This window comes from Malus sylvestris, chromosome 14, assembly GCF_916048215.2.
Source record: "Malus sylvestris chromosome 14, drMalSylv7.2, whole genome shotgun sequence".
Lineage (NCBI taxonomy): Eukaryota > Viridiplantae > Streptophyta > Magnoliopsida > Rosales > Rosaceae > Malus > Malus sylvestris.
This window is the reverse complement of record NC_062273.1, coordinates 23,986,383-24,013,143: the sequence shown is the minus strand read 5'-3', so window position 1 is coordinate 24,013,143 and position 26,761 is coordinate 23,986,383. Positions and strand designations below refer to the sequence as shown.

General features: G+C 40.0%; 4 protein-coding genes across 5 annotated transcripts; 3 read left to right on the top strand and 1 right to left on the bottom strand.

Annotated features, from left to right (window-relative positions):
- Positions 1-9,545: 9,545 nt before the first annotated feature.
- Positions 9,546-11,416, top strand: LOC126599652 (putative pentatricopeptide repeat-containing protein At5g37570). The gene has a single exon (XM_050266052.1). The coding sequence runs from the start codon at positions 9,604-9,606 to the stop codon at positions 11,305-11,307; it is 1,704 nt and encodes a 567-aa protein (XP_050122009.1). The 5' UTR covers positions 9,546-9,603; the 3' UTR covers positions 11,308-11,416.
- A 159-nt stretch (positions 11,417-11,575) lies between these two features.
- On the top strand, positions 11,576-14,166 carry LOC126599654 (28 kDa ribonucleoprotein, chloroplastic-like). The gene is made up of 4 exons (XM_050266056.1): positions 11,576-12,276; positions 12,386-12,487; positions 13,399-13,680; positions 13,871-14,166. The coding sequence occupies exons 1-4, from the start codon at positions 11,836-11,838 to the stop codon at positions 13,934-13,936; spliced, it is 891 nt and encodes a 296-aa protein (XP_050122013.1). The 5' UTR covers positions 11,576-11,835; the 3' UTR covers positions 13,937-14,166.
- Positions 14,144-16,233, bottom strand: LOC126599653 (protein-L-isoaspartate O-methyltransferase 1-like). Of its 2 annotated transcripts, none has more exons than XM_050266053.1 (4): positions 15,932-16,233; positions 15,189-15,516; positions 14,858-15,022; positions 14,144-14,568 (listed from the first exon to the last, which is right to left on the bottom strand). In XM_050266053.1, the coding sequence occupies exons 1-4, from the start codon at positions 16,178-16,180 to the stop codon at positions 14,318-14,320; spliced, it is 993 nt and encodes a 330-aa protein (XP_050122010.1). In that variant the 5' UTR covers positions 16,181-16,233; the 3' UTR covers positions 14,144-14,317. The 2 variants fall into 2 exon arrangements, with proteins under 2 accessions (XP_050122010.1, XP_050122011.1); XM_050266054.1 differs by having other exon boundaries at positions 15,189-15,459; positions 15,932-16,227.
- Positions 16,234-18,593: 2,360 nt separating this feature from the next.
- On the top strand, positions 18,594-22,073 carry LOC126598467 (protein SIEVE ELEMENT OCCLUSION B-like). The gene is made up of 7 exons (XM_050264832.1): positions 18,594-18,896; positions 19,018-19,122; positions 19,326-19,783; positions 19,867-19,976; positions 20,072-20,214; positions 20,313-20,792; positions 21,201-22,073. Exons 1-7 carry the CDS (start codon positions 18,666-18,668, stop codon positions 21,819-21,821), a joined length of 2,148 nt encoding a protein of 715 aa, XP_050120789.1. The 5' UTR covers positions 18,594-18,665; the 3' UTR covers positions 21,822-22,073.
- Positions 22,074-26,761: the final 4,688 nt, after the last annotated feature.

Sequence of the window (26,761 nt, the reverse complement as noted above, 5' to 3'; positions counted from 1 at the left end):
ATATGACACAAGGTTACTAATTGAAACCTGAAATTATACTCTTGTAAACGAGTTCATATAAATGGAGAATTATATACGAAGGGTTGTGAGTCGCCCACATCATATCTCCATAAGTAAATCCCTCAAGTATACATGAGAGCAAATTGCTCTGTATAAATTCCAAAGGAAAATGTGTCATGAAATGTAGAAAATCCCTGAAGGATTCAAATTGCTTGAAGTAAGCCCCCGAAGGGTAAAACATAAAATATGTACTCAATATCAATGGATGATATAAATTGCCTTAGTGAGTACTATCATTATGATATTGTTGCAACATACTAAAATCTCTTGCAAGAGTCAATGACATTAAATTATAACTCTTGAAGAGTTGATGATATTAAATTGGGACTCCTGAAGAGTCTAGAAAAATTATAAAGTGTTGAAGGAATTATTGTCTCGAGCTGCAGATCGAACAATCTACCAACACGAATCTTATCCATGATATTTATGATATTAAAAGAATCATATGGATTGAAGATTATGAGTTGAATACTCATATGATGAAGACACTAAGAATAATCATTTATCTTCGTGAGGGTAAAGATAAATTAATATTTGGTCCAGAAGTACCACATCTTAGTGAAGTATATGCTTTATTGTATTTGGCACAATACATTGAATGAAATAAAGCTTATTTATTAATATCTCCAAGAAATTACAGATATATACATACACATGAGTTAAAACAAACAAACAGGATGGAGCCTTCACAAAGGTTGCTCATGTGAAGCCTCAGTACTCGGAAGTACCCCAGAAGGGGGAGGCACTGGAGATTGATCATGTGGCACCCCAGTACTTAGCAAAACACCAGAAGGGGAAGGCATCAGTTGCTTTCGGAATCTAGCAACGAACCTCTGGTGATCACTTTGAATCCGACTTTCGGATTCCTGCAGTTGGACGAGCTTTCTTTTCATGCTCGTAGAGTAACTATTTGCAAGCACGTGTAACACCCTATTCTCGTGCTTGAGCCCTCTGATATCTTGTTTAAGACTTGCCACCTCCGCCATCAATGATTCAACTTGGCGAGTTTGAGCAAGTAGGCGTTGGCCCATATTGGACACAGAGCCAGCACACTGAACACTGAGAGCCAAGGAGTCTTGAACGGCCGACTCTTCAGACCGTTCTGAAAGGATCTTGTTATCCCTTGGAGTGAGAAGATTCCTAGCTACCACAGTAGCAGTTATGTTATTCTTCATCACAGAGTCCCCAACCGTAAGAGGACCATTAGAAGATGAGAAGGACGGGCGCCATATATTATCCTGACCATGCTCATCTGTATCACTCCTAAGACTCAAATCTAAGCAAATGTTAGATGGGCAAGTCATTTTTCAGAAATGATGAAGGAAAAACAGAGGTCAAATAAAATTTCAGAAGTGCAAGATAGAGGAAATTTCTACAGGCAGCAACTTTCTGAGCATACTCTTGAACACAGTTGATGTCTCTATAAAAGAAGAGGCAGCAGAGCCACTTGTTCAAAGATCGAAGAGGCACCGCTCTCCGAATTTCAAAAGCCAGATTTTCCTGAATAAAGTTCGTTGGCATTTTTCAGACGTAATCCCAACTTTTTCAGATGTCGCGTGCAATTTTGTCAAAGATCTCTGACAAAGTTGAAACCGCGTAAATCTTACTGTTCTATTTACACCACAGTTGCTGACAAGAGTAAAAGCACAGCACCACCACTTGCTATTGGGAAATCTCTATATATGTCGATCTCTGTTCTTCATAACAAGGCAGACCCGCAACTCTGCAAGAATACCTAACTCTTCCTCATCTCCGAGAATGCATCTTCAACATAGCATCTGGAAATACTCAGTTTTCTTCCTCTCCGAGAATACCTCTTCAAACATGTCACACCAGAGCAAGATTATCACATATCTTCAGGGACCAGAGCAAGATTATCTCATATCATGCAATCTCCCTGTCCTTTCCTTTGTCCATGTTCTTGCCTGCAAAGACAAGGATAAAGAAAGCAATATGTCGGAACCTCCACTCAAACTCCCGGTAAGGAACCGACTGCCTGGAACCTTTCCTGATTGCTTACCTAGTGTTGCTCTCGAGTAGTCATCTTCAACGGTTGGAGCTGGGTCTCCAGTCACCAAGAAGTGATGAACCATTCAAATGCAAGGGTTTGCATTCCACTCCTGCATCAGGGGACAAATCCTACAAGAGAAGATGCCACACATGCATGGGGGAAAACCAGGGAAAATACTACTGAAGCCAGGGGAGCAAGTAAGGAAAGTGAAAATGATACATTGAAGCATGTGGAGACAAGTGCAATGAACACGTGTTGATTCATCCCCAACTAAGCCGAAGAACACTTGTCACGTGAAGCTCCTCATGGTCCAATTTCATTCAAGATCAAGCCTCGAAGGTCCTTGAAGAAATCACAAGTCCGATTCAAGATCAAGTGTCCACCACCCTTGAATCAAATTCCGCTCCAGATAAAAGGAGTAAATTCAGATCTTCGATGCTAGTCTAGCAGAAAGTCCTCTAGCCCAGTTCAAGAAAAAGCCTGTGGAAAGTTAACAACAAGTAAAGCACCTCTTTCGGCAACTCTCCCCGCTAAGAGACTGAAGCAGAATGATCAGTGATCAGCCTAAATGATTTGAAATCAGGGGGAGATACTCATCAGGGGGAGATACTCATCAGGGGGAGCATCCAAAAACAGATCAAGATTTTAACAAATCAATCGAAGACTTATGGCCATCCAAGGGGGAGTGTTGTGATAATATGTGGATGGGCCACATGAATAGTTTGTTACTATTTATGCACAGTATTTTCACTATTCATTTGTGGAAAATTTGTAAAGTGAATAGTGCTTTCTTTTGTTTATATATTTGAAGAAGAGAAGAAGAGTTGGGTGACTTACGGAAGAGGAAGAGAGCGAGAGAGGAAAGAAGAGGAAGAAGAGAAAATGAGGGGTAGATTAAAGAGAGTTATCTTTGTACTCCTATTATTCTAGATTATAATGAAAGCACCACTGCTGCCCCGAGGACGTACTCCAGTCACACTGACTGTAGAGGAACCTCGTAAATTTTGTGTCTTGTTTCATTTATTCCACTACACCCACCGTCGATTTTACAACATATATATATATATATATATATATATATATATATATATATATATATATATATTAGACCTGTGCACTTATGCTTATCGAAGATGATATTGACGTTGGTGCGTTCGCATGTGGTTGGTTTCAACTTTCTGGGCCATGAAAGTCTATTTCATATAAATTAAGGGTGGGGATGGTTTAGGTTGAGCGGCTCTACGAAATTACGTCTAGTTACAAGCATATATCCTGATTCGTCTGACTTTCTAGATTGGGACGGCTCTTAGATTTTAGGGGTCATGTAAGAAGATAATAAACAGACCATTATACAAATATTTTTGGTGCAAAACTAATTTATGTGTCTACAGTTGTATTAATAAAGGATCTAAATGAAGAATTATTACTTGAGTTATAGTTTAAATCAACAAGAAACATGAAACAAATAGATGAAAACAAAATTTAGAGCAAAGCGGGCATAATCTTACTAAAAACATACAATGATTTCTCTTATGCATATGAAGGCAATATTTCTCTTATTCACATGCAGAATCTAGAAAAATTGATGAATTTTTTTTGCCACAAACCAAGTTGGTACATATGTAAATGATACCATCTTTTAGGGGGCCTTTAGCATTGGGAGTCCTGTGCAAGAGCACCTATTGCACATGCCCAAAACCGTCACTATGCCCAAATAACCATGGGAAATTTTTTGTTAGATAGTTATGTATGTTACGTTCTACTATCAATCTAAATATTAGTCTGATAAGTTATTACTTAAACGTGTGGTTGAAATATTATAGTTCGATAACATTGCATACTCTAGACTATTTGACAAAATATTTTTTTTCTTGATTATCATATAAATGGGGCATGAGAAATTCGAACTTAAAACATCATTCAACATTATAAGAGAAATATCACAAAAGATTGTAGCATGATAAAGCCTAGGAAACCTTAAGTTATCACGGAATTTTAACTATCATTACCAAATATTTCAGCTGCATTCATTGCAAACTACTTTCTTTCACTTTAAATTGTACAGAATTAAAGAAACTAAAACAAAAAACACTGATTTAATTCCTCTCACAACTCCTTCTAGCTCATAACCTTTTCCACTTTGAAATGGCTTCAGTCTCGGAACTCGCTTACCAAAGACTGAGAAACGAAGGTCTCTTTGATGAAGAAACAGATCAGCAAAACACAGCAATTAAATTCAAGAAGATAAGGGGTTGGTCCAAGATCAGGAAGCTAACCGGAAGGCGGCCGAGGGTTCGGATTCAGGGATTGAGAAGGTTCCTGAGGAGAAAAGCTAGGGTTTTCAGTAGGATTAAAGTTTCGTGGAGCAAAGCTTTGAAGAGACTGAAGCATGGGCAGGCTCACATGAATGACTTGTTTGGTGGGAACTATTTGTTCATGCAGGCAAACCCTCTTCCTTTCAAATGTGGTGAGAGACCTTATAATATGGGTCATCGGTGTCATGGTAATTTCCCCTCAAGGTATCCTCTTGGAAAAATTGCTTGAGCATAATTCTACTCAGCAATATCAATCCCCTCCTCTGATAAGACGATATCATAAATTTCTATAAACTATGAAAAAGCAAAGGATTTGAACTCGGGTGTAACGGAGCGGATGCGATGTCCTAAGCAACTGAAGTAAACACATGTATTGTTGTATTGTCTGTGCTGATTTCATATGTTCATGGATGGTGTAAAGATGCTTAATTGTCTGCCGACATTTAAGTCATGAAAGTTCTACTGTTTTGCTTTTGATATAATTTTTTTTTTTTTGCATCACTTTATTTCGATGTCCTTATGCTTGACATTACATGCTAAGTCAGTTAGAGGTTGCAACAAATAACTCTCTTTCCCTTCTTATACATTTTTCTCCTCATTTCTTTTGGTATGAATTGAAGATCCGAGTTTAAACATTTAAGTTAATCTTCATTAATTTAAATCTTAACACAGTGACGATGTAAGACAAAATAAAGATCCAAGGAGAGAAAATTGAAGAAAATAAAGCGATGTAAAATATGACATTGACTAAAAAGGAAGGAATTCACACTCGAACATCAAGTATGTTGTGAGAAATTGGGACTATGTGTATTGTTGCTACATTACGATATTATTTATGTCTGACAATTTTCATATAAAATAATTGAAAAAAAAAACAGTAAAGTTATAGATATACAAATAATGATACCCGTAACATAGACGAAAAATCATATTCACTAAAATAAATCGAGTTCAAATAAGAAATAAAATAAGTGAATTCATCCAAATGAGAAATTTCATGCATGAAATTTGTTTATACCATATTTAGGGCCTCGTATTTAGATCTCGTACAAATACACGGGGGACTTAAATGTAATTATGTGATAAAGGAAGGGGCAAATATGTAATAAGTGAGGAGTCCTTATTCTATAAAAGAACCCCTCACCCTCACAATTAGGGAGGCCATTTCCAAGGCCAACTCCTAAGTTCCCTCACCCTCTCAAAACCTCTCATATACACAAAGGCTCTCTCAAACTCTCTCCTTCTCTGGAGGACTCCCCCTCACCCTTGTAATCCATACATACAGTTAGATAAATACAATCAGTGTGGACGTAGCCCAACCTTGGGGTGAACCACGATACATCTTGTGTCATTTACATTCCTTGCAGATTCACGGTCAAATTTACGTTGTTCCAAGACCTCCGGTTTTGTGCATCAACATTTGGCGCCGTCTGTGGGAAACAACACGAAAAGCTGTGTCAGTCCTCTCTCATTTTTTTACCTCCACCGTGGATCTGCAAAAATCTGCAAAAACCCATTTTCCATCCCACCACCGCATCTTTTCATGTCTCTGACTCTCTATCTCTCTCCCTCCCTCGGATTTCTCAAACCCAACCAGAACGTGCATCACCAACTCCCTCCATAGCTTTCAAGTTCCAACCATCAGAAGCACTTTTTCCTGCTTAAATTCCCACCAAATTCTCAAAATTCTCCGACTTCTGGTGCTTTTTTTTTTTTGCACCAACATTTCGCCTGAGTGAGTGATAATCTCAGAAGAAATTTCTAATGCCTGGATTAGATCTGAAGCTTTTTACTTCACGGAAGAAGTTTTACCCTCTGCTGCTCAGCTCAGGCAGCTCCTCAGGTCCCTGGTATCAGCTTTGAAGAAACGAAGCTCTTCTGTCTCCTTCCGTCGGAGCAAAAAAAAAAACGAAACATCGGCAAAGAGTCGGCGTATATATAAACTCAGGTCCGCCGAGCAATGAACCTCCCTGGTCGCCGTTGCTGCAGCCTATGAATCTGATGCTGAAGCTGATGCAGTTGATAACGGTCGGAGCCGGGGTAATGCCGGCTGGGTTCGCGCTTGGCTCGGAGGTGGAGTCGCATTAGGAGGTGATGTACAGGAGGCGAAGTCACATCAGGAGCTTGAACGGCCTGGCGGGGTTGCAGCAGCTCGAGATCCAAGGGAACCTGCTCAGCGACGAATTTCCCGAGTTGGGTTCTCTTCAAAACCTCAACTACGTAGACGCCAGCAACAACACCATCTCCGGAGGTGTCCCACTAAATTTCCCGACCTCTCTGCTCCAAATCTCCATGTGAAACAACAGCCTAGCAGGAAACACCCTGGAAAACATCAAACAGTTGGGTTTTTTGCAACATTTTATGCTCCTCCGCCACCTCAACCACCGTCCCAATCTTTGCCGGAAAGCTGTGAATTCAACAAAAAAGATTGAGATTCCATTTGAGACTGGATGAAGGGGAGGTTTGCGGTGGTTGTAATCTCCGAGGTTCTTGTGATAGAGCTTATGTGATTCTTAAGGGATCTGAAGCAGCAGCACATACAGGGGGTATAGTGCGAATATTATTGTTTTTATGCGCTGGATCCCATTGTTTTTTATGAAGGAGAGAAACCGCCTGGTAGAGAGATTCTAGAAACATCTGCAAGAAGCAGCTTTCTGAGTTGCTTCAACTCAGCGAAAGGGTTGTTGAGAAGAAGAAAAATTATCCAAGTTTCATTGGTGATGAACTATCTCAAGACGTTGAAGTGAAGAGAAGAGATTGGATGTGTCCCAAGAAGGGAGAACCTGATCTCGTTGGTGAACAAAACCAAGAAAGCTTGTATTGCTCTAGGTGACTATGGCGAAGGTAGCGCGAACAAAACCCGGACGAATTAATGTGTCGACCACCAACTCAAAAAGAAAGAGACACCATCATCAAAAAACAGGCAAAATCAATCATCCACTAGCAGTGGCACGGGCACCACCAACGGGTCCTCCACGAACTCCAACCATGCACTCACCCATGCTGTAAACCTACAGTGCAGTGAAAAAGAGAAAAAAGAGAAAGCAAAAGGAAAAGCAGAAAAGGAAAAGAGAAAAGAAGAAAAGCAAAAGATCTTCCTATTATTATGATTCCTTATGTCTGCCAGATGAAGAGACAGAGAAAGTGCAGCAGAAAAACACTACAAAAGCAAGAAATAAACACCCCATCAGAATGATGTAATTTATTTTCCTTATCTTTCAGAAACATCTGTATAAACCCTATCAGAGGGTAATATGTATAAAACCCATCAGAGGGTAATTAAAAAAAAAAAAAAAAGGGCAAAGCCCAAAATAAATGGGCTGGAATGTTGTGTAAATGGCAAAGGCCCATAAGCCCAAAATAGCTCCAATCAGGCGATCAAAAGTACGCTTAGTACTCTATAATTATTCGACAACCTGCCGCTATTAGCATCAACCAGGTGATCAAAAGTACGCTCAGTATTCCAAAAAATTATTCGGCAACCCGTCGCTATTACCACCAACCAGGTGATGAAATGTACAACCCGTACTCTAATATCATTTGGCAACTAGCCATTCATACCACCAACTAGGTGATGAAATGTACAACCCGTACTCTAATATCATTTGGCAACTAGCCATTCATGCCACCAACCAGGGGATGAAACGTACAACCCGTACTCTCCTTCATGCCACCAATCAGGTGATCAAAAGTACGCCCAGTACTCCAAATTATACATGAGCATTACTCATGTCATTCATACATAAACATTCATGAGCATCACTCATGTTAACATTCATGAGCATCACTCATGACAACATCCATGAGCATCACTCATGTCAATCAACATAAACATTCATGAGCATCACTCATGTCAATCAGCTTCAAAAGCTTACTTTACAGAGCTCTAACTTCAAAAGCGTCATTTACAGAGCTCTAGCTTTAAAGCTTCACTTGCAAAGCTTCACCTATAAAGCTTCAGTGCAGGGTATACAAATACCGCCTCCGAACAACCGCCACTTCGACCCATACATGGATTCAATTTGAAGTCTCCGGCCAACAAACTCTATTGACCGAAGACTTGGGGGACTACACTATACATCATATATTGGGCCTCAACTGGGCCTCATGAAAAATACTTGGGGGACTTAGCCCATTATCTATATACTGAAGAGCAAGTCCTTACTTTATAAAAGGGACTCCCTCACTTTCATTAGAGAGCACTCATGAAAAATACTTGGGGGACTTAGCCCATCACTTATGTATTGAGGAGCGAGCCCTTATTCTATAAAAGGGACTCCCTCACCATCATCAGAGAGCATCAACTCTAGCTCATTATTCATGTATTGAGGAGTGAGCCTTTATTCTATAAAAGGGACTCCCTCACCATCATTAGAGAGCATCAACTCTAGCCCATCATTCATGTATTGAGGAGCGAGCCCTTATTCTATAAAAGGGACTCTCTCACCTTCAACGCCACAAGCCAAGCCAATCAAGGCAACATAAGCCACGAGCCAAGCAGCCTAGCAGCATGTGCTACTTCTAGTTGAGCATCATTTTAGATTGAGCACCGCCTCATATCGAACATCAGTTCAAGACAACATCTAGTTACTTCGGCCCACACATGGACTGAATTTCAAGTCTCCAGCCAAAAGACTCTCTTGACTATGGACTTGGGGGACTACTGTTTATACCATATTTAGGGCCTCGTATTTAGATCTGGTACAAATACTCGGGGGACTTAAATGTAATTATGTGATAAAGGAAGGGGCAAATATGTAATAAGTGAGGAGTTTTTATTCTATAAAAGGACCCTCACCCTCACAATTAGAGAAGCCATTTCTAAGGCCAACTTCTAAGTTCCCTCACCCTCTCAAAACCTCTTACATACACAGAGGCTCTCTCAAACTCTCTCCTTCTCTGGAGGACTCCCCATCACCCTTATAATCCATACATACAATCAGATAAATACAATCAGTGTGGACGTAGCCCAAACCTTGGGGTGAACCACGATACATCTTGTGTCATTTACATTCCTTGCAGATTCACAGTCAAATTTACGTTGTTCCAAGACCTCCGGTTTTGTGCATCAACAAAATTCTTACCATCCAAGTGAGTTCATGAGGCTCCACACATGGTTAAAAAGACCGAAATACCCTTACGCTCTCTTTTTACCGGGAAAGAACAGAGAGAAAAGAGCCGTTAAACCAAAGAACTTCGAAATTTCTGAGAAGTGAGATGAACGCAGCAACGGTCGCCAAAAACCATCCCAACAACAGAGCAGACGGAGCCGCCTCTCTGCTAAAATCCTGCACATCGCTCCGCCACCTCAAACAAATCCACGCCCACATCTTCCGTTCAAACCTCCACGGGAACGCCTCCTTAGTCTCCACTCTCATCTCTCTCTACGCCTCTCTCTCCTCCTCGCCTCGTTATACCCACCTCGTCTTCACCTCTTTCCCCAACCCAAATTTATCCCTCTTCAACCACGCTGTCAGAGCTTTCTCTAAGATCTCCGTGCTCTGTTCCGAGGCGGTGAGTTTGTATTCGCAGATGGTCTCGGTTGGGATTAGACCCGATAACTATACGTACCCTTTCGTGCTTAATTCGTGCGCTGCGATGAGTGATCTCTGTGGTGGGATTGAAGTCCATGGACGCATTGTGAGAATGGGTTTTGGGTTTTGTGTTCCGGTTTCGAACGCTTTGATTGATATGTATGGGAAATGTGGGGAGGTGTTGAGGGCGCGGAAGGTGTTTGATGAAATGTGCGAGAGAGATGTTGTTTCTTATAATGCGGTTTTGGGGGCTCATGCGAGAGGTGGGGTGGATATGGAGAGTGCTTCGGTTTTGTTTGAGGGGATGTTAGGAAAAAATGTGATATCTTGGAACGCCATGGTTGTGGGTTATGTAAATAGCGGGGATCTGGTTTCGGCAAGGGCTGTGTTTGATAGGATGCCTGAGAGGAATGCTGTTTCTTGGACTACAATGTTGGTGGGGTATACTAAAAGCGGTCTTATGGATAAGGCTAAGTGTCTCTTTGAAGAAATGCCTGAGCAAGGTTTGATTTGTTGGACGGCTATGATATCCGGGTATTCACAAAATGGGAGGCCAAGTGAAGCGCTTTCACTTTTCCGGAGAATGGAAAAGGCACGAGTAAAGCCAGATGCTTTCACCATGACAGCGGTGATCTCTGCATTGGCACAGTTGGGTCGTGCAGATCTGGCGAACTGGATTGGAACATATGTGGATAGAGAAGGCATAGAACAGAATGAACAAGTGCTTACTGCACTAGTTGACATGCATGCCAAATGTGGGAATATGGAAGAGGCATGCGCCATATTTGAGAAGAACCCCCAAAAAGATGTTTTTTCTTACAGTGCAATAATCACAGGTCTTGCTTCAAATGGTCATGGGGTTAAAGCGCTGGAGATCTTCCAGAGAATGCTGGCAGAAGATATTGAACCTGATCGGGTTACATTTGTTGGGGTATTCACGGCCTGTTGCCATGCAGGACTTGTTGAAGATGGAATGAGGTACTGGGAAAGCATGGTTAAAGATTACAACATTGAGCCTGATGCTGATCACTATACTTGCATAGTTGATATGCTGGGACGAGCTGGGAAACTCAATGAGGCCTGCGATTTGGTCAAAGGAATGCCTATGGGCCCACAGCCAGGAGCATTAGGAGCCCTTCTTGCTGCATGTAGAACATATGGAAATGTAGAGATTGCAGAAAGTGTTGCTGAGAAACTCTTCATTTTAGAACCTGGGAATACTGGAAATTATATGCTACTTTCAAGCATCTATGCGTCGAAAGAACAATGGGATGAAGCTAGGAAAGTGCGGGAAGCAATGAACGGGAGAAATGCGCTTAAGCTTCCTGGGTGCAGTTGGGTTGAAATTAGCAAAGGTCATGCAGCTCAAACGACAAACCAAACTTAGATAGCAATTCTATGGTCGAATTCTGGCATGCTGTTCTCATTGAATTGCATTATAATGCACACTTTATGTTGCTGGTGCCGCCAATGACAGACGTGAATTACGTTGTCAACACGATGGTGTTTCTTCTTAGGGTGTTGAAAACCAGGAAGTCACTTGAGGCCTTTGGTGAAACTTCTAAAATACCAAAACCGCTTACGAGTAAAAGTACTTCTATAGAAACACTCTCAAACAAACCCGAAATCACTTACAAAGTTACAGTATAACATTATGGGGCCCTATTCATGTTGTTTCTATTTCTTTTGAATAGATTGAGTTTTAAATTCAACCCACAATTTCATCACAAATTGGGCCTTGGGTTTTACAACTTTTGCTTCAACATCCCAAAGCCCATAAAACAAAACCTCCTCTCTCCTCTTTCTTCCCAATAACCCTTCTTTCCTTCAAACTCCTCTAGCACCTCTCCCTCCACCCTTATCCTCTCACACCTCCTCCTAAAACCCTTTCACTCCCTCTCCTCTCCCACAGAAAATGGCTATGGCTTCTTCTGCAACTTCCAATCTATTCAAGTCCTTATCGATGGCGGATTCATGCGTCTCCCTCCCTTACCTTTCCGCCGCCAAAACCTCCAACCCATTTCTCTCAGTTCCCTCCAAACCCATCAAGCTCCACCTCTCTTACACCCCTTCCTCGCTCTTCTCGCTGCCGCTGTCCCTCGGAAGAAAAACCCACTTCTCCTCCGTCGCCGCCTTTGTGGCCCAGACCTCGGACTGGGGTCAGGAAGACAGCACGCTCACCATTGACGGCGCGGAGGGAAGTGAGGAAGAAGGGGTCTTTGAGGAGAGAGAGGAGGTGTCGAATGTCGATCCTCCGGAGGAGGCCAAGGTGTTTGTTGGGAATTTGCCTTTTGATGTTGATAGTCAGAAATTGGCTGAGCTCTTTGAGAGGGCTGGAATCGTCGAGGTTGCTGAGGTGAGGTTTTGAACTTCTTTGGATTTGTTTTATAAAAAGCTTGTGTCTTTCGGTTTTGATGGTGTTCGGAAATTTGAGGTTTTTTGGTTTGTGTTTTTGTTGTTCGTAGGTTATTTACAACAGGGACACTGATCAGAGTCGTGGGTTTGGATTTGTGACCATGAGCACTGTTGAGGAAGCTGATAAGGCTGTGGAACTGTTCAGTCGTTATGTAAGTCGCTTATAGATTTCGGTTTTCGAAGTTGGTTCTTTTAGTGATGTTGATTTCTATATTGTTATGGCATGAATGTGAAATGAAATAAGACTCGATATATTTCGAGAAAGATATAATCTTTTGATATGATAAAGTAAACTACAATGAAATGATGGATGAACATTGCCTATGTTTGTGGAGGGTAAGTGATAATGAATCGCTTTGGGGTACAGGTTTAAGTAAAAAATTCAGTGTATTCGTGAGAAATTGGTCATACTTATGTCTATCCTGCAAGGTGATTCGTACATTGTTGATACGAATTTAGGTGTCCTTAGACCAACTCCAATGGGGAGTTGCCAAATGCTAAAATTTGGCGCACAAAAGACAAATTTTGGGTTGCCAAACTGTTTTTCTCCCCCAAACCTGCAGTGCTAAAATTTAGCACCTTAGCTATTTTAAATGTCGAACAAGTAGTTTAGTCTCATTTTTTTTTCCCGCAAAATGCATAAACTGAAGCCATATGAAGTTGCCAATGTCTATGGCATTACATGTAGCCAAATCAGTTCTGCCATTCTCTTGGCAATTTCTCCCTTGGGTTGGTGTTAAAGTACCTCATACTCATAGAATAGTATTGTTCACTTATTTTATGGTGAATCTATTTGAAACCTTCCAATATGTGCTTTCGTGTATGTCTTGAGAAGTGCTCAGCAGGTTTCCCGGATGTATAATACACTAAAGTATGGTGCTCATAGGTTCCAATCAATGTCTAGCTCGCATGTTCGACTTCTGGCGCTTATGAATAGAGTATTATTCAAGTGTATTGCTCTCAATGTTTCCATACTATTATATCAGTTTTTAATAAAAGGATTATATAGTATGTTTTAAGGGTTCTTTGCTTCTAATTTTTTGTGGTTTTATGCTTCGAACAGGATTTAAATGGAAGGCTCTTGACTGTCAACAGGGCTGCTCCAAGAGGAACACGCCAAGAACGCCCACCCCGTTCATTTGAATCTGCTTTTAGAATCTATGTCGGTAACCTGCCATGGAATGTGGATACTCCTCAACTGGAGCAGATTTTCAGTGAACATGGTAGCGTTGTGGAGGCTCGAGTAGTCTTTGACAGAGAAACTGGACGATCCCGTGGTTTTGGCTTTGTTACCATGGCCAGTGAAAGCGAAATGAATGATGCCATTGGTGCGCTCGATGGACAGGTATTAAGCGTTTACATTTTCCACCTTCATGTACAGTTTGTTTAGGTAATTCGGATGCATCATGCATGTAAAGATAAACCAAATTCGGAAGTTGTCATGACAGGAGTTAAGTTAATTACGGTTGGTATCGTTTGCTCGATTTTGCTTAGCGACGTAAATACCATCTTACTTGAGTTGGCTTGCGCTGCAGAGTATCGATGGCAGGGCGATCAGAGTAAATGTTGCGGAAGAAAGACAAAGGCGCAGTCCTTATTGACGCAGCCGGGATGAAACCTAAGTTCCGTTTTGGTTCCTTTTTCTTCAGATGAGTTATATGTTAGCCGGTTTTCAGCGATGGTTTTTTGTGGTTCCTACTTGTAGGATTATTGTTCGAGTCCGAAACGATACGTAGTGTCCAAGTTTTGACTCCATTAATTTTGGGGAACAGCTGTTGTGGTTACCATTTTGTTATGAAGCATGGAGCAATTGAAACGCATTATATTTTCATTTGTATTGCATGACACTGAAATCATTTCATCCCAAGAACTAAAGATCTTAAGCAAAACCGTCGCGACGGGTAAATATAGTACAAACAACAGGCAAAAGTTTATCTGTACACAGATCGTGGCTATGACGTTTAGGTGAAAACTATAGCACCTCAAGAACCTCGCAGCTGAGCATCTCGGCTTGTGAGAGGAACATACCGAACAGAAGTTCCAGTCCGGACGCTGATTGAACCATCCAAGCCCTTGTCCGCAACCTTCAGATCCTGGAATATGTTTCCCACCGGAATCACCATTCTGCCTCCCGGCCTCAATTGGTCAATAAGTGGTTGCGGGATTTCTGGTGCAGCTGCGCCGACATGGATGGCATCATAAGGAGCAAATTCCGGCCAACCTTGCCGTCCATCTGCAAGAATAATCGTTGAATCAATAAAACAAGTAGTTAACATTCCGCACGAGTAAAATCATGTCTTAAGATGATGCATATTTTTCCCTTTTTCTGGAAAAAAAGACGCATTGCGAGTGGTAATACTCGATACATCATGTGCATGGCAGCCAAACTTTGGCAACAAATTGGATGAAACGCTTGTGTTTTGTTTCCGGTGCATAAACACACTAGTAATCTACAGCTGAGCAATTTTTCTCGTTACTTGGTTTCAATTCCAATGGTGTGACCCTGGGTTTCAGAAACATACCACCGAGATGCACAGAAAGGGAACCTTCTTTCAATAATTTTCCGGCAGCACTTTTTTCAATATTCGTAATTGAAGAAGAAACCAACTCAGGAATGTGCTCTACACCAACTGCACGGCCTTGCGGCCCAACCATCAACCCAAAACACGCCGTCAAGTATCCCGTCCCTGCAAAACAAAATACATGAAAGGAAGTGTCAGGATCTCTATGACTGCCTTCAACATGAAGCATATCAATTGCAAACTATTCCGGTTTCCATGGCATTCAAACGTCAAAACGTGAATTTCATTTACGCGAATGTGTTATCTGCAAACACGTAATAGACAATCTTGCCTGAGCCAACATCCAAAGCACGCATTCCGGGTTGCAGATTCTCTTCCAACAACTGAAGGCACATTGCATGCATATGAGGTGCAGAAATGGTGGCATTATAACCTATTGACATGGGAGAATCAACATACGGCGGGGTCCCATTAGGCACGAACAAAGCCCTGTCAATAGTCTCCATCACTTCAGCAACCCTTTTGGATTTAATCACTCCATAACTCTTCAGATGATCCACCATCCCCTTGTTCCTATTAATGCTACTCCCGGAGCAGTGTCGCTGCAAATTAAACAAAACAAGTGCGAAAAGAAAAACCCGATTTCGGTGTTGTTTCCACTGTCAAAAGATTCAAAACTAAAAAAATGATTCAAATCAAACACGAACAAGAAGAACCCACATCGGAAATAGGTTGAAAATCCAAATCCTACCATCATTAATCAGATTGCAAACACAAACAAGCAACAAAGCGATTCGAATCGAAGACTAAAATGATCAAAAATCCACAATATTTGGGAATAAAAACTACAAGAATTAGATAATACCACGATTAAAAATTCATAAAAACCAGCTTATTACCAATAACAAATGAAATTTTGCTCTAATGGGTTGACAAAAAAGTATAAGAAACTAATCAATACAAACAAAAAGATTGATTTTTTATACGGTCATAAGCTGAAACGACAAAAACCCAGAAACTCAAATGCTCTGTTTACAGAGAAGGAGAGAGAGAGAGAGAGAGAGAGAGAGATACCTCCATTCCGCGGAAGGGGGAGTTACGGTTCCCCGTGAGGAAATTAGGGTTTTGGAGGAGGGGCCAGGAGGACAGAGCGGTGGTTGGAAGGAGTGCGAACGTGTGACGACGACTATGGCGATGAGAGAGAGCGGTGAAGGTTAAGCGGTGTTGCACAGTGTGCGCTGGATAGCGGGAACCATAAGCTAAGTGGCCTATACGTCTTGTTGCTCTTGCTGCTGCAGGGGATAAAAAAAGACTGCTTTTCATTTGCCACGCTCTCTCTCTCTCTCTCTCTCTCTCTCTCTCTCTAGCTCTCCAGCTCTTTCTTCTCTCTTCTTTCACCGCCAAGAATCCACTTTACACGTGTGTTCCGACCCTGCTTCTTCCAATAGGAAGGATACTCTCCCAATCCCTTCCATCAAATTCACTCAATTATCTAATTCGGACTCTTGAAATTTGATTCAACTGCTAAAATTTAAAGGATCCTTCTGTTTGTAGCAGTTGGATCAAATTTCAAGAGTCCGGATTAATTGATTAAGTGGATTTGGGGAAAGGGATCACCGACTTATGCCCCACAAACATTGGGTCAAGTTTGTTGGGCCATTTTGTTTGTTAGATTTTGGGCTGGATTTGTTAAAGCCCCAGATGTAGAAATGATTTGTTGGGCCAAAACCCGTTCGGAATCTCTTCAACCGGCAACGAGGCTTAACAAACAAACAAAGCAACTTGAGGTCAGGGTTAAATCTTGATCGAACGAAAATGCAAATCCCAAAACCGTTACGGACGGGCAATACAACAGTGAAAATGCACTCGGCCCAACTTTAGTCGGGTCAAAAAATTGAGCTTGGGCCAGTTTGGTCCAGCCCAATTTTAATCATCCTCTATTGCAAGCCTAGCTAGTTTGGTTCTTGGGCCAACCCATATGCTAACCCAAGCCCATGTCTTTATATGGTGGTCCATGGTAGGCGGTGCCCAATTTTATTTCATGCTTTGGGGGATCAAACAAGCATGTATAATGTAGAGCACACGTGATTTGTGTGGTAAAGTTTTCCAATTACCAAATGCCAAGGTAGAATCTCTCTTTTTCTCTCGTCCATTTTGCTCCCTTGCACTGCATCCTACAACAGGAAAAGTGAATTAAGAAAAAAACTCAAGCATTTAGTCTAGCTTTTGTTCTTACTACCTCCTTATGTGTCGGTTTAAACCGTGATAAGAGGAATTTTAGAAGATGAGAGCAACTTATATGATACAGGTGCACCTTAATTATGTTGTACGGTACACAGTAGTATTGGTGAAATATCGATATTAATATAGGTTGTCTTCGATGGAAATGATGAAAACTTGTCCAAAAACATAAATCTAAAATTAAACTTTAAGGAATATCATATGGCGACACGTTAGGAATATCGACATATTTTAGCCAAAATTTAAGAGTTTCTTCGACATGGAGTGAAGTTTAGAGTTCACCCCCCCCCCTCTTCATATCTTTCTCTCATTTTCCGACCGTATTGAGAAATTTCAATCATTGTCCGTACCGTATTATTGTAGCATTGTTACAAATCGCCAGTGACTGACAATGCACCCGTACTATCAAAATCCTCCTCCTAGTATAGTCATAGGGGGTGTGCTATCCACACACCCCTTTTTACTTCTCACACACCCCTTGTTAATTTCTGTCTGTTGATCTTCTTCAATTCATCCGATCCGACGGCCGAAAATCAAAAAGGTGTAAGAAAAGTAAAAATGGGTGTGTGGATATTACACCCCTAGTCATAGTATCTCAGTCACCTCAACTGTCTGTGTCCCTTGCTTTTCTCTTTCATTCAGAAATGCCTCTTCACATAGTTCCTTTCTTCAAGACCGTACATAATTGGTTTGGGATGGAAGCTTACAGTTCACTACCATATGCTTCACACAAGTATAAAAAATAATAAAGTATGCAGAAAAGACTACCAATGGGAGCAGATTTTCCTGCAATTTATCTAATTAGAGTATAATTTCCCAAAAGAAAGAAAAGAAAAAGGAAGAAAAAGAAAAGAAGGTGAATTAATTGAGAATGCTAATGTTTACTTGGATGCTTGGCAAAAGTTTGATTTCCCAAGTTTATGGTTCTTTCTTAGGAATCAATCGACTAAGATTTGGAAATTAAATTAATTAAAGTTCGCTAATCGTTAATGTTAGCCCTAAAATGACTAAGGTATACGCATTGACATGACATATATTTACAAGAAACATTTCGAGTTTTAAAGTCGAAGCAACGCTTCTGACCGTGACCTTCATACATATCAACAATTAACGATCGTCCATGCGTATTTGATGCAAAATTTAAATTTTTTCCTCCCTTGAAGTGGTTGACATGATTAAATCTATTCTCTCAATTTTAAAATGTCGCCTCTATGTGCTTATTTGGTGTTTTGAAGCACATCAGATTCATACGTATCAACGATTGACTATTGTCCATTCATATTTACTCGAGTTTGGATCTTTCATTTCTTGGAGTGGTCGACATTATTCACCTATTAGCTCTATTTCTAAATATACCTTTCGACAGAAAACCTCAGATTCAAGATAATGCAGCATATTTGCCTGTCTTTTAGACTCTAATTGCAAGCAAGGTACTTGTTCATAAGGCTTTAACTTTTATTCCATCATCTTCTTGTTATATAAAGGCTCAGTTTCTTGAAACCGTAAAGCCACTCGATCCCAAAGTTTTACACTCTCCCTTAAGCATTTTAATTCAAAGTTCTGAAAAATGGCAAGCCGCCAACATCAGCTGACAGCTCCGACGCAGATTCAGTATTCGAATCGGAGGGATAAAAGAACATCATCCTCATCACTATCTGATGATAGTTCATTGGTGAGGCAAATCCGGGACACTCATATTCCAGGAAGATCCGATCACAGCGTCAATGTCAACCAAATTCTCCAAGTTGTCGAGGAAATATTTCATCGCGCTTCTCATGGCCATGCCGGCGTTTTACTTGTATTCCCTTTCCCCGTTCTCTTTATTTTGTGCTAGTTTTTGCCTAGTTGCATGAGAACACTTCATATATTGCAGTAGCTCTGCTTGTTTCGGTCACGAAATTGCTTTACTTGTGGTGCAGGGTACTCGAGAACATTTAGAGACTGCGGAGGACAAGACCACATTGTCAAGTGCAGATGTCGTGTTCCATGGATTGTCTTATCTCATACAAAAGATCTACTGCGAGGTTTTCGTTAAGCATAGAATTTTTTTTTACACTAAAGCTAAGAACTTTTACGCAACGCATATCATAGTTATTTCGAGTACAGTTAAATTTTGATTTCGATATATTAAATTCTCTGCTCAGCATTGGAAAAAAATTACTTTGTTCTATTACATTCTTTTATGCAATATACAAATCGTAAGCGTGGTGCATCCATGTACTGGCAGATAAGTTGCCAATGCTCAGGCGGCCCTGATGCCCACGCAAGTGCAATCGAGTTACTCAGGACCCTTTCGAGCTACCCATGGGAAGCGAAAGTGGTGCTGACCCTAGCTGCATTTTCTGTGTGCTATGGAGAGTTCTGGCTGGTGGCTCAGCTTTGCACTACCGATCCATTAGCCAAGTCCGTGGCAATCTTGAAGCAACTCTCGGACATTGTAGAGCATGCTGCCTCAGTAAAACCTCAACTTGAGGCAATCGACACCCTCATCAAGGCGATTCTCAATGTCGCCAAGCGCATTGTGGAGTACGGCGAGATGGTCAAGATGCAGTCTCGCTACGTTTCAGAAGACACACCACCGCTGTCAATTGCCTTGGCGCATATTCCTGCTGCTACTTATTGGGTCATTCGAGGCATACTGGCTAGTGCCTCCCACATTGCCATCCTTACTGGCAGTAGGCGCGAGTAAGCCATTCGAAAACATATTTCATCGCATCCATTTCGAGCTATGCCTAAGCTAATAGCAGCTCCTTTCCACTAATTTTTAGGTACGTTGCATCAACCACAGAGGTATGGGAACTTTCGAGCTTGGCTCATAAGCTGAACAACATACACGATCACCTCTCGAACGAACTTGAAAATTGTCGCCGACACATTGGTAAGTTCTTGAATTTTCACCTCTAGAACTATTGACATGTATCTCTTGCAACTTAATGTAACAAAGTACTGAACATAATTTGCTGTGGGATCCAGTGACGAAGAGGTATGATGAAGAATATGAGAATCTGAGACGCCTCTTCCAAAGCCTCCATCTCGACAACGTGAAGAATTTGCGCGCACTGATTTCACACAAAGATGAATTTCAACCTATCCAAATCGGCACATTGAAGTCAAGGGTAAATGTCTACTTGTATCTTGTATTCCCACTCTTACATTCTGACCAACCAAACCAACCCTCAAATTTATTCATGTATCCTTCCATTGGCAAAAACAGTTTAGCCTTGAAGTGTTGAGGAGAAAGCATGTGTTGCTGGTAATTACAGATCTTAGTCTGAGCAACGAAGAGATTTTAGTCCTTGATCATATCTACAAAGATCAGCAGAAAAGGCCGGAAATTGAGTGCGAGTTTGTTTGGCTTCCCATAGTGGACACAAATGTTTGGGATGAAGCAAAGCGCTTTAGATTCGAGGACTTGAAGTCAAGGATGCAGTGGTATGCAGTGTATGACCCTCTAATCATCGAACCTCCGGTGGTCAAGTTCGTCAGAAATGATTGGCAATTTGACAAGAAGATGATCGTAGTGGCATTGGATCCACAAGGGAGGGTGTCCTCTCTGAATGCCACCCACATGCTGTGGATTTGGGGCAATGTAGCATACCCTTTCACCGATGAGAGAGAGCAAGTCCTGTGGAATGCAGAGAGCTGGAGGCTTGAGCTCGTTGCCAATGGCATTGATCAAAGCATCCTAGAAGGGGTAAGTAGAACTCATGTTACTAATCTGTCATTCATGTTGATCATCTGTCAACATAACATGTTAGACTATCAAACAAGATAACAAATTAACGTACTTAAAAACAATTATAATGTTTAATGTGCATAAACAACCGTATAAATCAAAAAGAAAAAGTGCATATACAAGCATGATAGTACAACACAACAACAAACAAAGAAACGTGATACGTGACACGTTAAAATATTCTGTCGCGAATAGCACCTGAATAAGAATCCATATAAATCTGTGATTCAAATTGATTATCTGATAGTATAACGACTATCATGTCAGACTATCTGATAAGATAACATCGTCACGTTCTCAAAACTATCTACTCATTAAGAATTTTGAAGGGATTTAAAACTAACATGGAATTGCTTGCTTTGTCAGATAGAAGGAGGGAGATACATATGCTTGTATGGAAGCGATGACTTAGATTGGATTCGAAAGTTCACAAACAGAGCGAAAAATGTTGCAAAACTCGCCGGCATCTCCTTGGACTTAGTTTACGTAGGAAGAAGCACATCCACCAAGGAGAGGATAAGGAAAGTGAACAAGGTCATCGAAACAGAGAACCTCAGTCGATACTGGCCTGAATACGTGTCAACCTGGTTCTTCTGGTCCCGAATGGACAGCATGCGTTACTCAAGGGCGAAACAGCGCAAGACTCTAGAGAACGATGGCATACTGAAGGAGGTTATGACATTGCTTAGCTATGACGGAAGTGACCAAGGTTGGGTTATGGTGTGGAGAGGCTCAAATGAGACAGCTAGGGCCAACGGACACCTCACTCTACTCACTTTGGATGACTTTGATGCGTGGAAAACCGCAGCTGCAGACTCAGGCTTCGTCCCAACACTCAAAGGTGAACTACTACGCCGTCACACGCCTCAACACTGCACTCGTTTGGTCATCCCAGGGTTCGGTACTGACATACCGGACAAAATAGCTTGCGCTGAGTGCGGCCGTGAGATGGAGAAGTTCTTCATGTTCCGCTGCTGTCTCGATTGAGGCATGTTTACTTAAGCATGATAATGTTGTTGTTAATCATGTTTTATTACATTACTTATGGTGCTCTTTCACCAGAGAGCTATATGTTTTGGCATGCATTAAAAATAAATGTTTGTGTGAACTTGTGAAAAAATCGCTAGGGCTCTATAAGCACCAAGTTTTGGGCTGCTGAGTCTTTAGCTAATTGGGTTGCTATAAACCCTAATTGAATGTGGAATAATAGTGCTTGAAATATTTTCAGTACTTAAATTACTCTATTTCTTATCTATATTATTTGCCTCTTCAAGTCTAACTGTCTATTGCAGGCCTATTTTGTAGCCAACTTCTAAGGTTAACAAACAATTTGACCATCAATATATAATCATATACAATCGGATTGTCAATGATGAGGCCACGTTTGTTTGGTCGGAATCTCAAACGAAAATGTGAATTTATTTCTCGTTCCAGCAAAACCAGACGTTTGGTTGAGTTTTAATGATTGGGAAAGAAATTGAACTATGAATTAATTATATAAGAGAAAGCCGCACAATTTAGATTCCTCTTACTATATAGGAGGGCGAAGCGCTAAGAAAGAGAAAACGTTATCACTATACGAAATGAAGTAGCGGCTCGTACTTTAAAGCGAGAGAGTATTCCAGCTAAAATAGCAATAGGATATAGGAGAGACTAGGGAATGATTGGCCTTAGCGATTCATCACTCCTTGTGTCATAGCTAACCAAGAGTGAGCTTATTCAAGCACATCTCTCTTTCTTAGTTTCACGCTGCCCTAAAGATGAAAGTAAGTCTTTTAGCAAGCATATATAAATAGGTGTTTAGTGTATAAACAATTCTGCAGTGACCGCACCAAAAGACACATACGGTGGAGGTTAGTTGAATAATGTTGAGTGGCATTCATAACCTGTCTTGAAGTGAATGAATTAGAAAGAAGGATTCCGTTACTCATGACTAATACACCTGGATGGAGATAGCACAAGGCTTTGCTGGGAATATAGTAACTCGAGATGATTTTAGTATGTTGCTAGACCAGTTGCAGAATTCAGGCAGTGAATGAGATATCAAAGCTTTGGAGCTCAAAATTTTCTAAGCGTCAAGCTGGGGGAGGGGGTTAAATCGGAGGTCAAATTATTTAAATAAAAGGGGAAATAGAAGTTAGGGTATCTCTTTTTCCAATTTTGGTCTTGATTAGTTTACAAGATTGAATGACAATTCTTCCCTGGACCCTCGATTTGATTGTTTTCCAAGAGTGCTGGCTGAGTGTGTAAGCCATGTATCAAGTCAGATTCCGCCACACAATTAAATAGAGATGCTAACAGATAGATATACCCTAAAAAAAGAAGAAAAACTCTCATGCATGTTCATACACTCACCTGCACCGCACGTAATGTGTGATATATAAACAAAGGATATGAACCTGAAATATGTAAATTTTTCTCCATTAAAAAAAAAAAAAAGACAAATCAGCCGACTTGGCACAAAAGCTGGACCACATTAATTAGTCGAGGATGAAGATGAACGTTGTTTGTCAAGGTTGATTTGTTTAATCACTTATGTTTTTTGGGTATATGTTGTTTATGTATTAATTTGTTAATTAATTCTGGTTTACTTTGGAAGGGCATATTAAATTATGACATAGTGGCAATTGATCGTTTCCGCAGGAATTATTTAAAACAATTTATGCAAAACCAAAATTTTAGTTAATTATTTGAAAACAAAAATTGGAAGAGGTTGATTTTATGACCTAGAATAATAAAAACAAATTTAATTAAAATGATAAAGGAGATTAGCAAAGTAAAGAAAACGAAAGAAAACGTTTTGAAAATCAAATTGTAAAAGCCTAGGGTTTTGCCGTCCCCTTAATAATCCTATGTAGATTTACCAATTACTTATGAATTACCCATGCAACTTTGAAGGTTAGGTTTTCCTAATGCATATTCTACTCGTGGTATTCAAGTTAGAACGTATATCAAACATGCAATCCGTTTGTAGTATTCAGATCAAATAGAAACATGCATGACTCATTACGCTTTGTGAAAATCTTTTGAAAAACCATGCAACCCCTAAGATGTGGTATTCGCCTTAGGTGAAATTACAACTATCAATCACAAGTAGCAATAATCAATTCCCCGATGGTATTCCGACCGAATTACATCTGATTACTTATCTAAACATTCTAACGGTAGTTAAGCATTAAGATATAGAGATAGTTTAAACACAGTGATTAATAATTTAAAGTAAACATACATAATGTCATAAGCAATTAAATAAAGACTACATATTCATGCTAAGGCTCAATGTAACATCTCACATCGCCTAGGGGAGTGAATCATGTAAGCCATATATGTATATTCTCATCTCTACCTAGCACGAGACATTTTGAGAGCTTATTGGCTTTGGGTTCCATCGAAACTTCGAAGTTAAGCGAGTTTGCGAGAGAGCAATCCCATGATGAGTGACCCACTGGGAAGTTCTCGTGTGAGTTCCCAGAAACAAAACCGTGAGAGCGTGGTCGGATCCCAAAACGGACAATATCGTGCTACGATGGAGTCGAGCCCGGGATATGGTGGGGGCCCCGAGCCGGGATGTGACACTCAAGACATCGCCGTAGCAAACGAAAATTAGTTACGAGCAATCATAAAACAAAGGGAATTTTATTGAAATAGAAAAATGATAGAAAACACCTTGAAATACAAAATCGTGAAGGCGTGGTCGGGGCCCAAAGCGGACAATATTGTGCTACCGCGGAGTCGAGCCTGGGATGTGGTAGGGGTCCGGGCCGGGATGTGACACTCAAGGCATCGCCGTAGCAAACAAAAATTAGTTACGAACAATCATAAAACAAAAGGAATTTTATTGAAATAGAAAAATGATAGAAAACACCTTGAAATACAAAACGTCAAAGCCTTAGCTAAAAAGCCTTATTTATACTACTATAAAATAAAACCCTAAAAGGTCTTAGAATAAAACTAGGAAACGTAATAAAATAATAAAAACAAAAATAAAAGGTTTTCTATTTGAACTAAAATTTGGACTTCTCATAAAATCAGACTTTTGACCGACCAAATCAACTCTGATTTGGTCTCAAAATGTCTCTTTTTAAAGCTGAAGACGTCCCTTACAAATCCTCAGAGGGAATCTTCCTTAAAATATGTCATCTTAACTTTTAAAATACCCAAAATTTCTAGAAACGTCAACTTGGGAAAGCTGCGCGCAAGGCCTTTATTTTATCGCCACAGTAAAACGGCTTTGTAAAAAAATCTGAAATTTTGATACAATCATCTTGAAAGACTCATGAACATCCTCCAATTAGAATCACTTCAAAATTCATATGTTTGTTCACGTTTTTCTCTAGAGGAAGTCGAATGTCCTACATTAAAAATATATAACAAAATATCAAAATTATACCAAACTAACCAATAAACCCTAAGTAAAATCTATGGTATAATATGGACTCATCAGCAATTTTAAATAATTATACGGCTTTTGTTGATATTCCAAAGGGATGTTATAGGAAAGAGACAGAAACATAAGTTGCAATAACGTTCAGCAACAATATAGCTATATAATCTTTGTTCTCTCAAATTTTATAACTTGAGATAGGAAAACTCTTTAATTTGATCCCTGACAATGAAAATCGGTAGTAGTAGTTTCTATGTTCGTCCACTGTAAATCATTTTAATCATTTAGTGAAAAATATGTCAATATCCTCGTTAAATTGTCACGTGACGTCGTGAACGACCACGTGATCATCTTTTTAAGGGTATTTTTATCAAACCGACTCCTCCACTTAACAAGGATATTAACATATTTTTCACGAAATGATTAAAATGATTTACATGACAAACTCAAGACCGCTTCTATCGATTTTCATTGTCAGTGATCAAATTGAGGAATTATGTTAATCTGATGAACTATTTTAACTAATATACCAATTTATTTTTACATGCAAAAGCAATCAAATGCATATTCAAATGTAATTAATGACACATATTAAATTGTAATTTATAAATACAGATGAATAAATCGTTATCTGCCAATGTGCTTTTCAATCAAAACACCCAACATTTACTTCTACAATAAATAAAATGACATTTATAGACTTTTACATGTTCATCTTCGTTTGTAAATCATTGTCTAATACATGTTCAAACACAACTTTAAAAATGACAGGTTTACCATTCTCTCCTGAGAAATGACTCGTTATGTGGCAAATATTTTCCAATCAGAAACCAGTATTTGCTACGGTGGCTGAAGCCTGCAAATAATTTAATAGGATAAAACAAATAAATAAACAATTTCTTGGTAATTCAACAAGATTAAGATTATTTTACCAAAAAAAAAAAAAAACAAGATTAAGATTAAGCAGAGAAGAGTGTTGACGGGGACATGGGGGGAGTGGAGCCCAGCAGTGAGCTGGCGGGAAATATTAATTCTGTAATTTCTTTCATATTAATATCAAATAATTAATTTAAAATTCTTGATCTAACGGCCAGAAACATCGCAAAGACTTTGCTTTCCCTTTTGTGTTGACTTGACCGATGGAGATTTGAAGGGGGTGACTTGGAAACTTTGAAGTCAAGGAAATTATTTAACCCTGCGATGGGGACATGGAAATGTGGAATGAGGATCATTTTAGAATCTTCTTTGTCAAGATTTTAAGAATCTTCTAATTATATCTGTTCATAGTATATTGTACGGTAAAAAATTATTGTATATTTTTTTATCTAAAATTAAATATAAACAATACTTTACGAAAACTGATCACACGATGTAACATGAACATATGTAATTAGAGAATCCCCCGAATTCTCACAAAGAGGATCCTCATTCCATGACATCATGAAACACAATCCATTTGGCACTTGGCAATCTACCGTTAGCGTGTATAGTGGTGTTTAACAATCTTAATCTCGTTAATCTAGTTTAACGTTAATCTATTTAA

Bases quoted from the DNA above. Each gene is read 5' to 3' on its own strand.
- LOC126599654 (XM_050266056.1), top strand. From the start codon at position 11,836: ATGGCTATGGCTTCTTCTGCAACTTCCAATCTATTCAAGTCCTTATCG. The intron at 12,277-12,385 runs GTGAGGTTTTGA...TGTTGTTCGTAG, and splicing joins GAATCGTCGAGGTTGCTGAG to GTTATTTACAACAGGGACAC. The intron at 13,681-13,870 runs GTATTAAGCGTT...CTTGCGCTGCAG, and splicing joins TTGGTGCGCTCGATGGACAG to AGTATCGATGGCAGGGCGAT.
- LOC126599652 (XM_050266052.1), top strand. From the start codon at position 9,604: ATGAACGCAGCAACGGTCGCCAAAAACCATCCCAACAACAGAGCAGAC.
- LOC126599653 (XM_050266053.1), bottom strand. From the start codon at position 16,180: ATGAAAAGCAGTCTTTTTTTATCCCCTGCAGCAGCAAGAGCAACAAGA. The intron at 15,517-15,931 runs GTATCTCTCTCT...ATCTTTTGACAG, and splicing joins CCCCCTTCCGCGGAATGGAG to TGGAAACAACACCGAAATCG. The intron at 14,569-14,857 runs GTATGTTTCTGA...TTATTCTTGCAG, and splicing joins CCTTTCTGTGCATCTCGGTG to ATGGACGGCAAGGTTGGCCG.
- LOC126598467 (XM_050264832.1), top strand. From the start codon at position 18,666: ATGGCAAGCCGCCAACATCAGCTGACAGCTCCGACGCAGATTCAGTAT. The intron at 18,897-19,017 runs GTATTCCCTTTC...CTTGTGGTGCAG, and splicing joins GCCATGCCGGCGTTTTACTT to GGTACTCGAGAACATTTAGA. The intron at 20,215-20,312 runs GTAAATGTCTAC...TGGCAAAAACAG, and splicing joins TCGGCACATTGAAGTCAAGG to TTTAGCCTTGAAGTGTTGAG.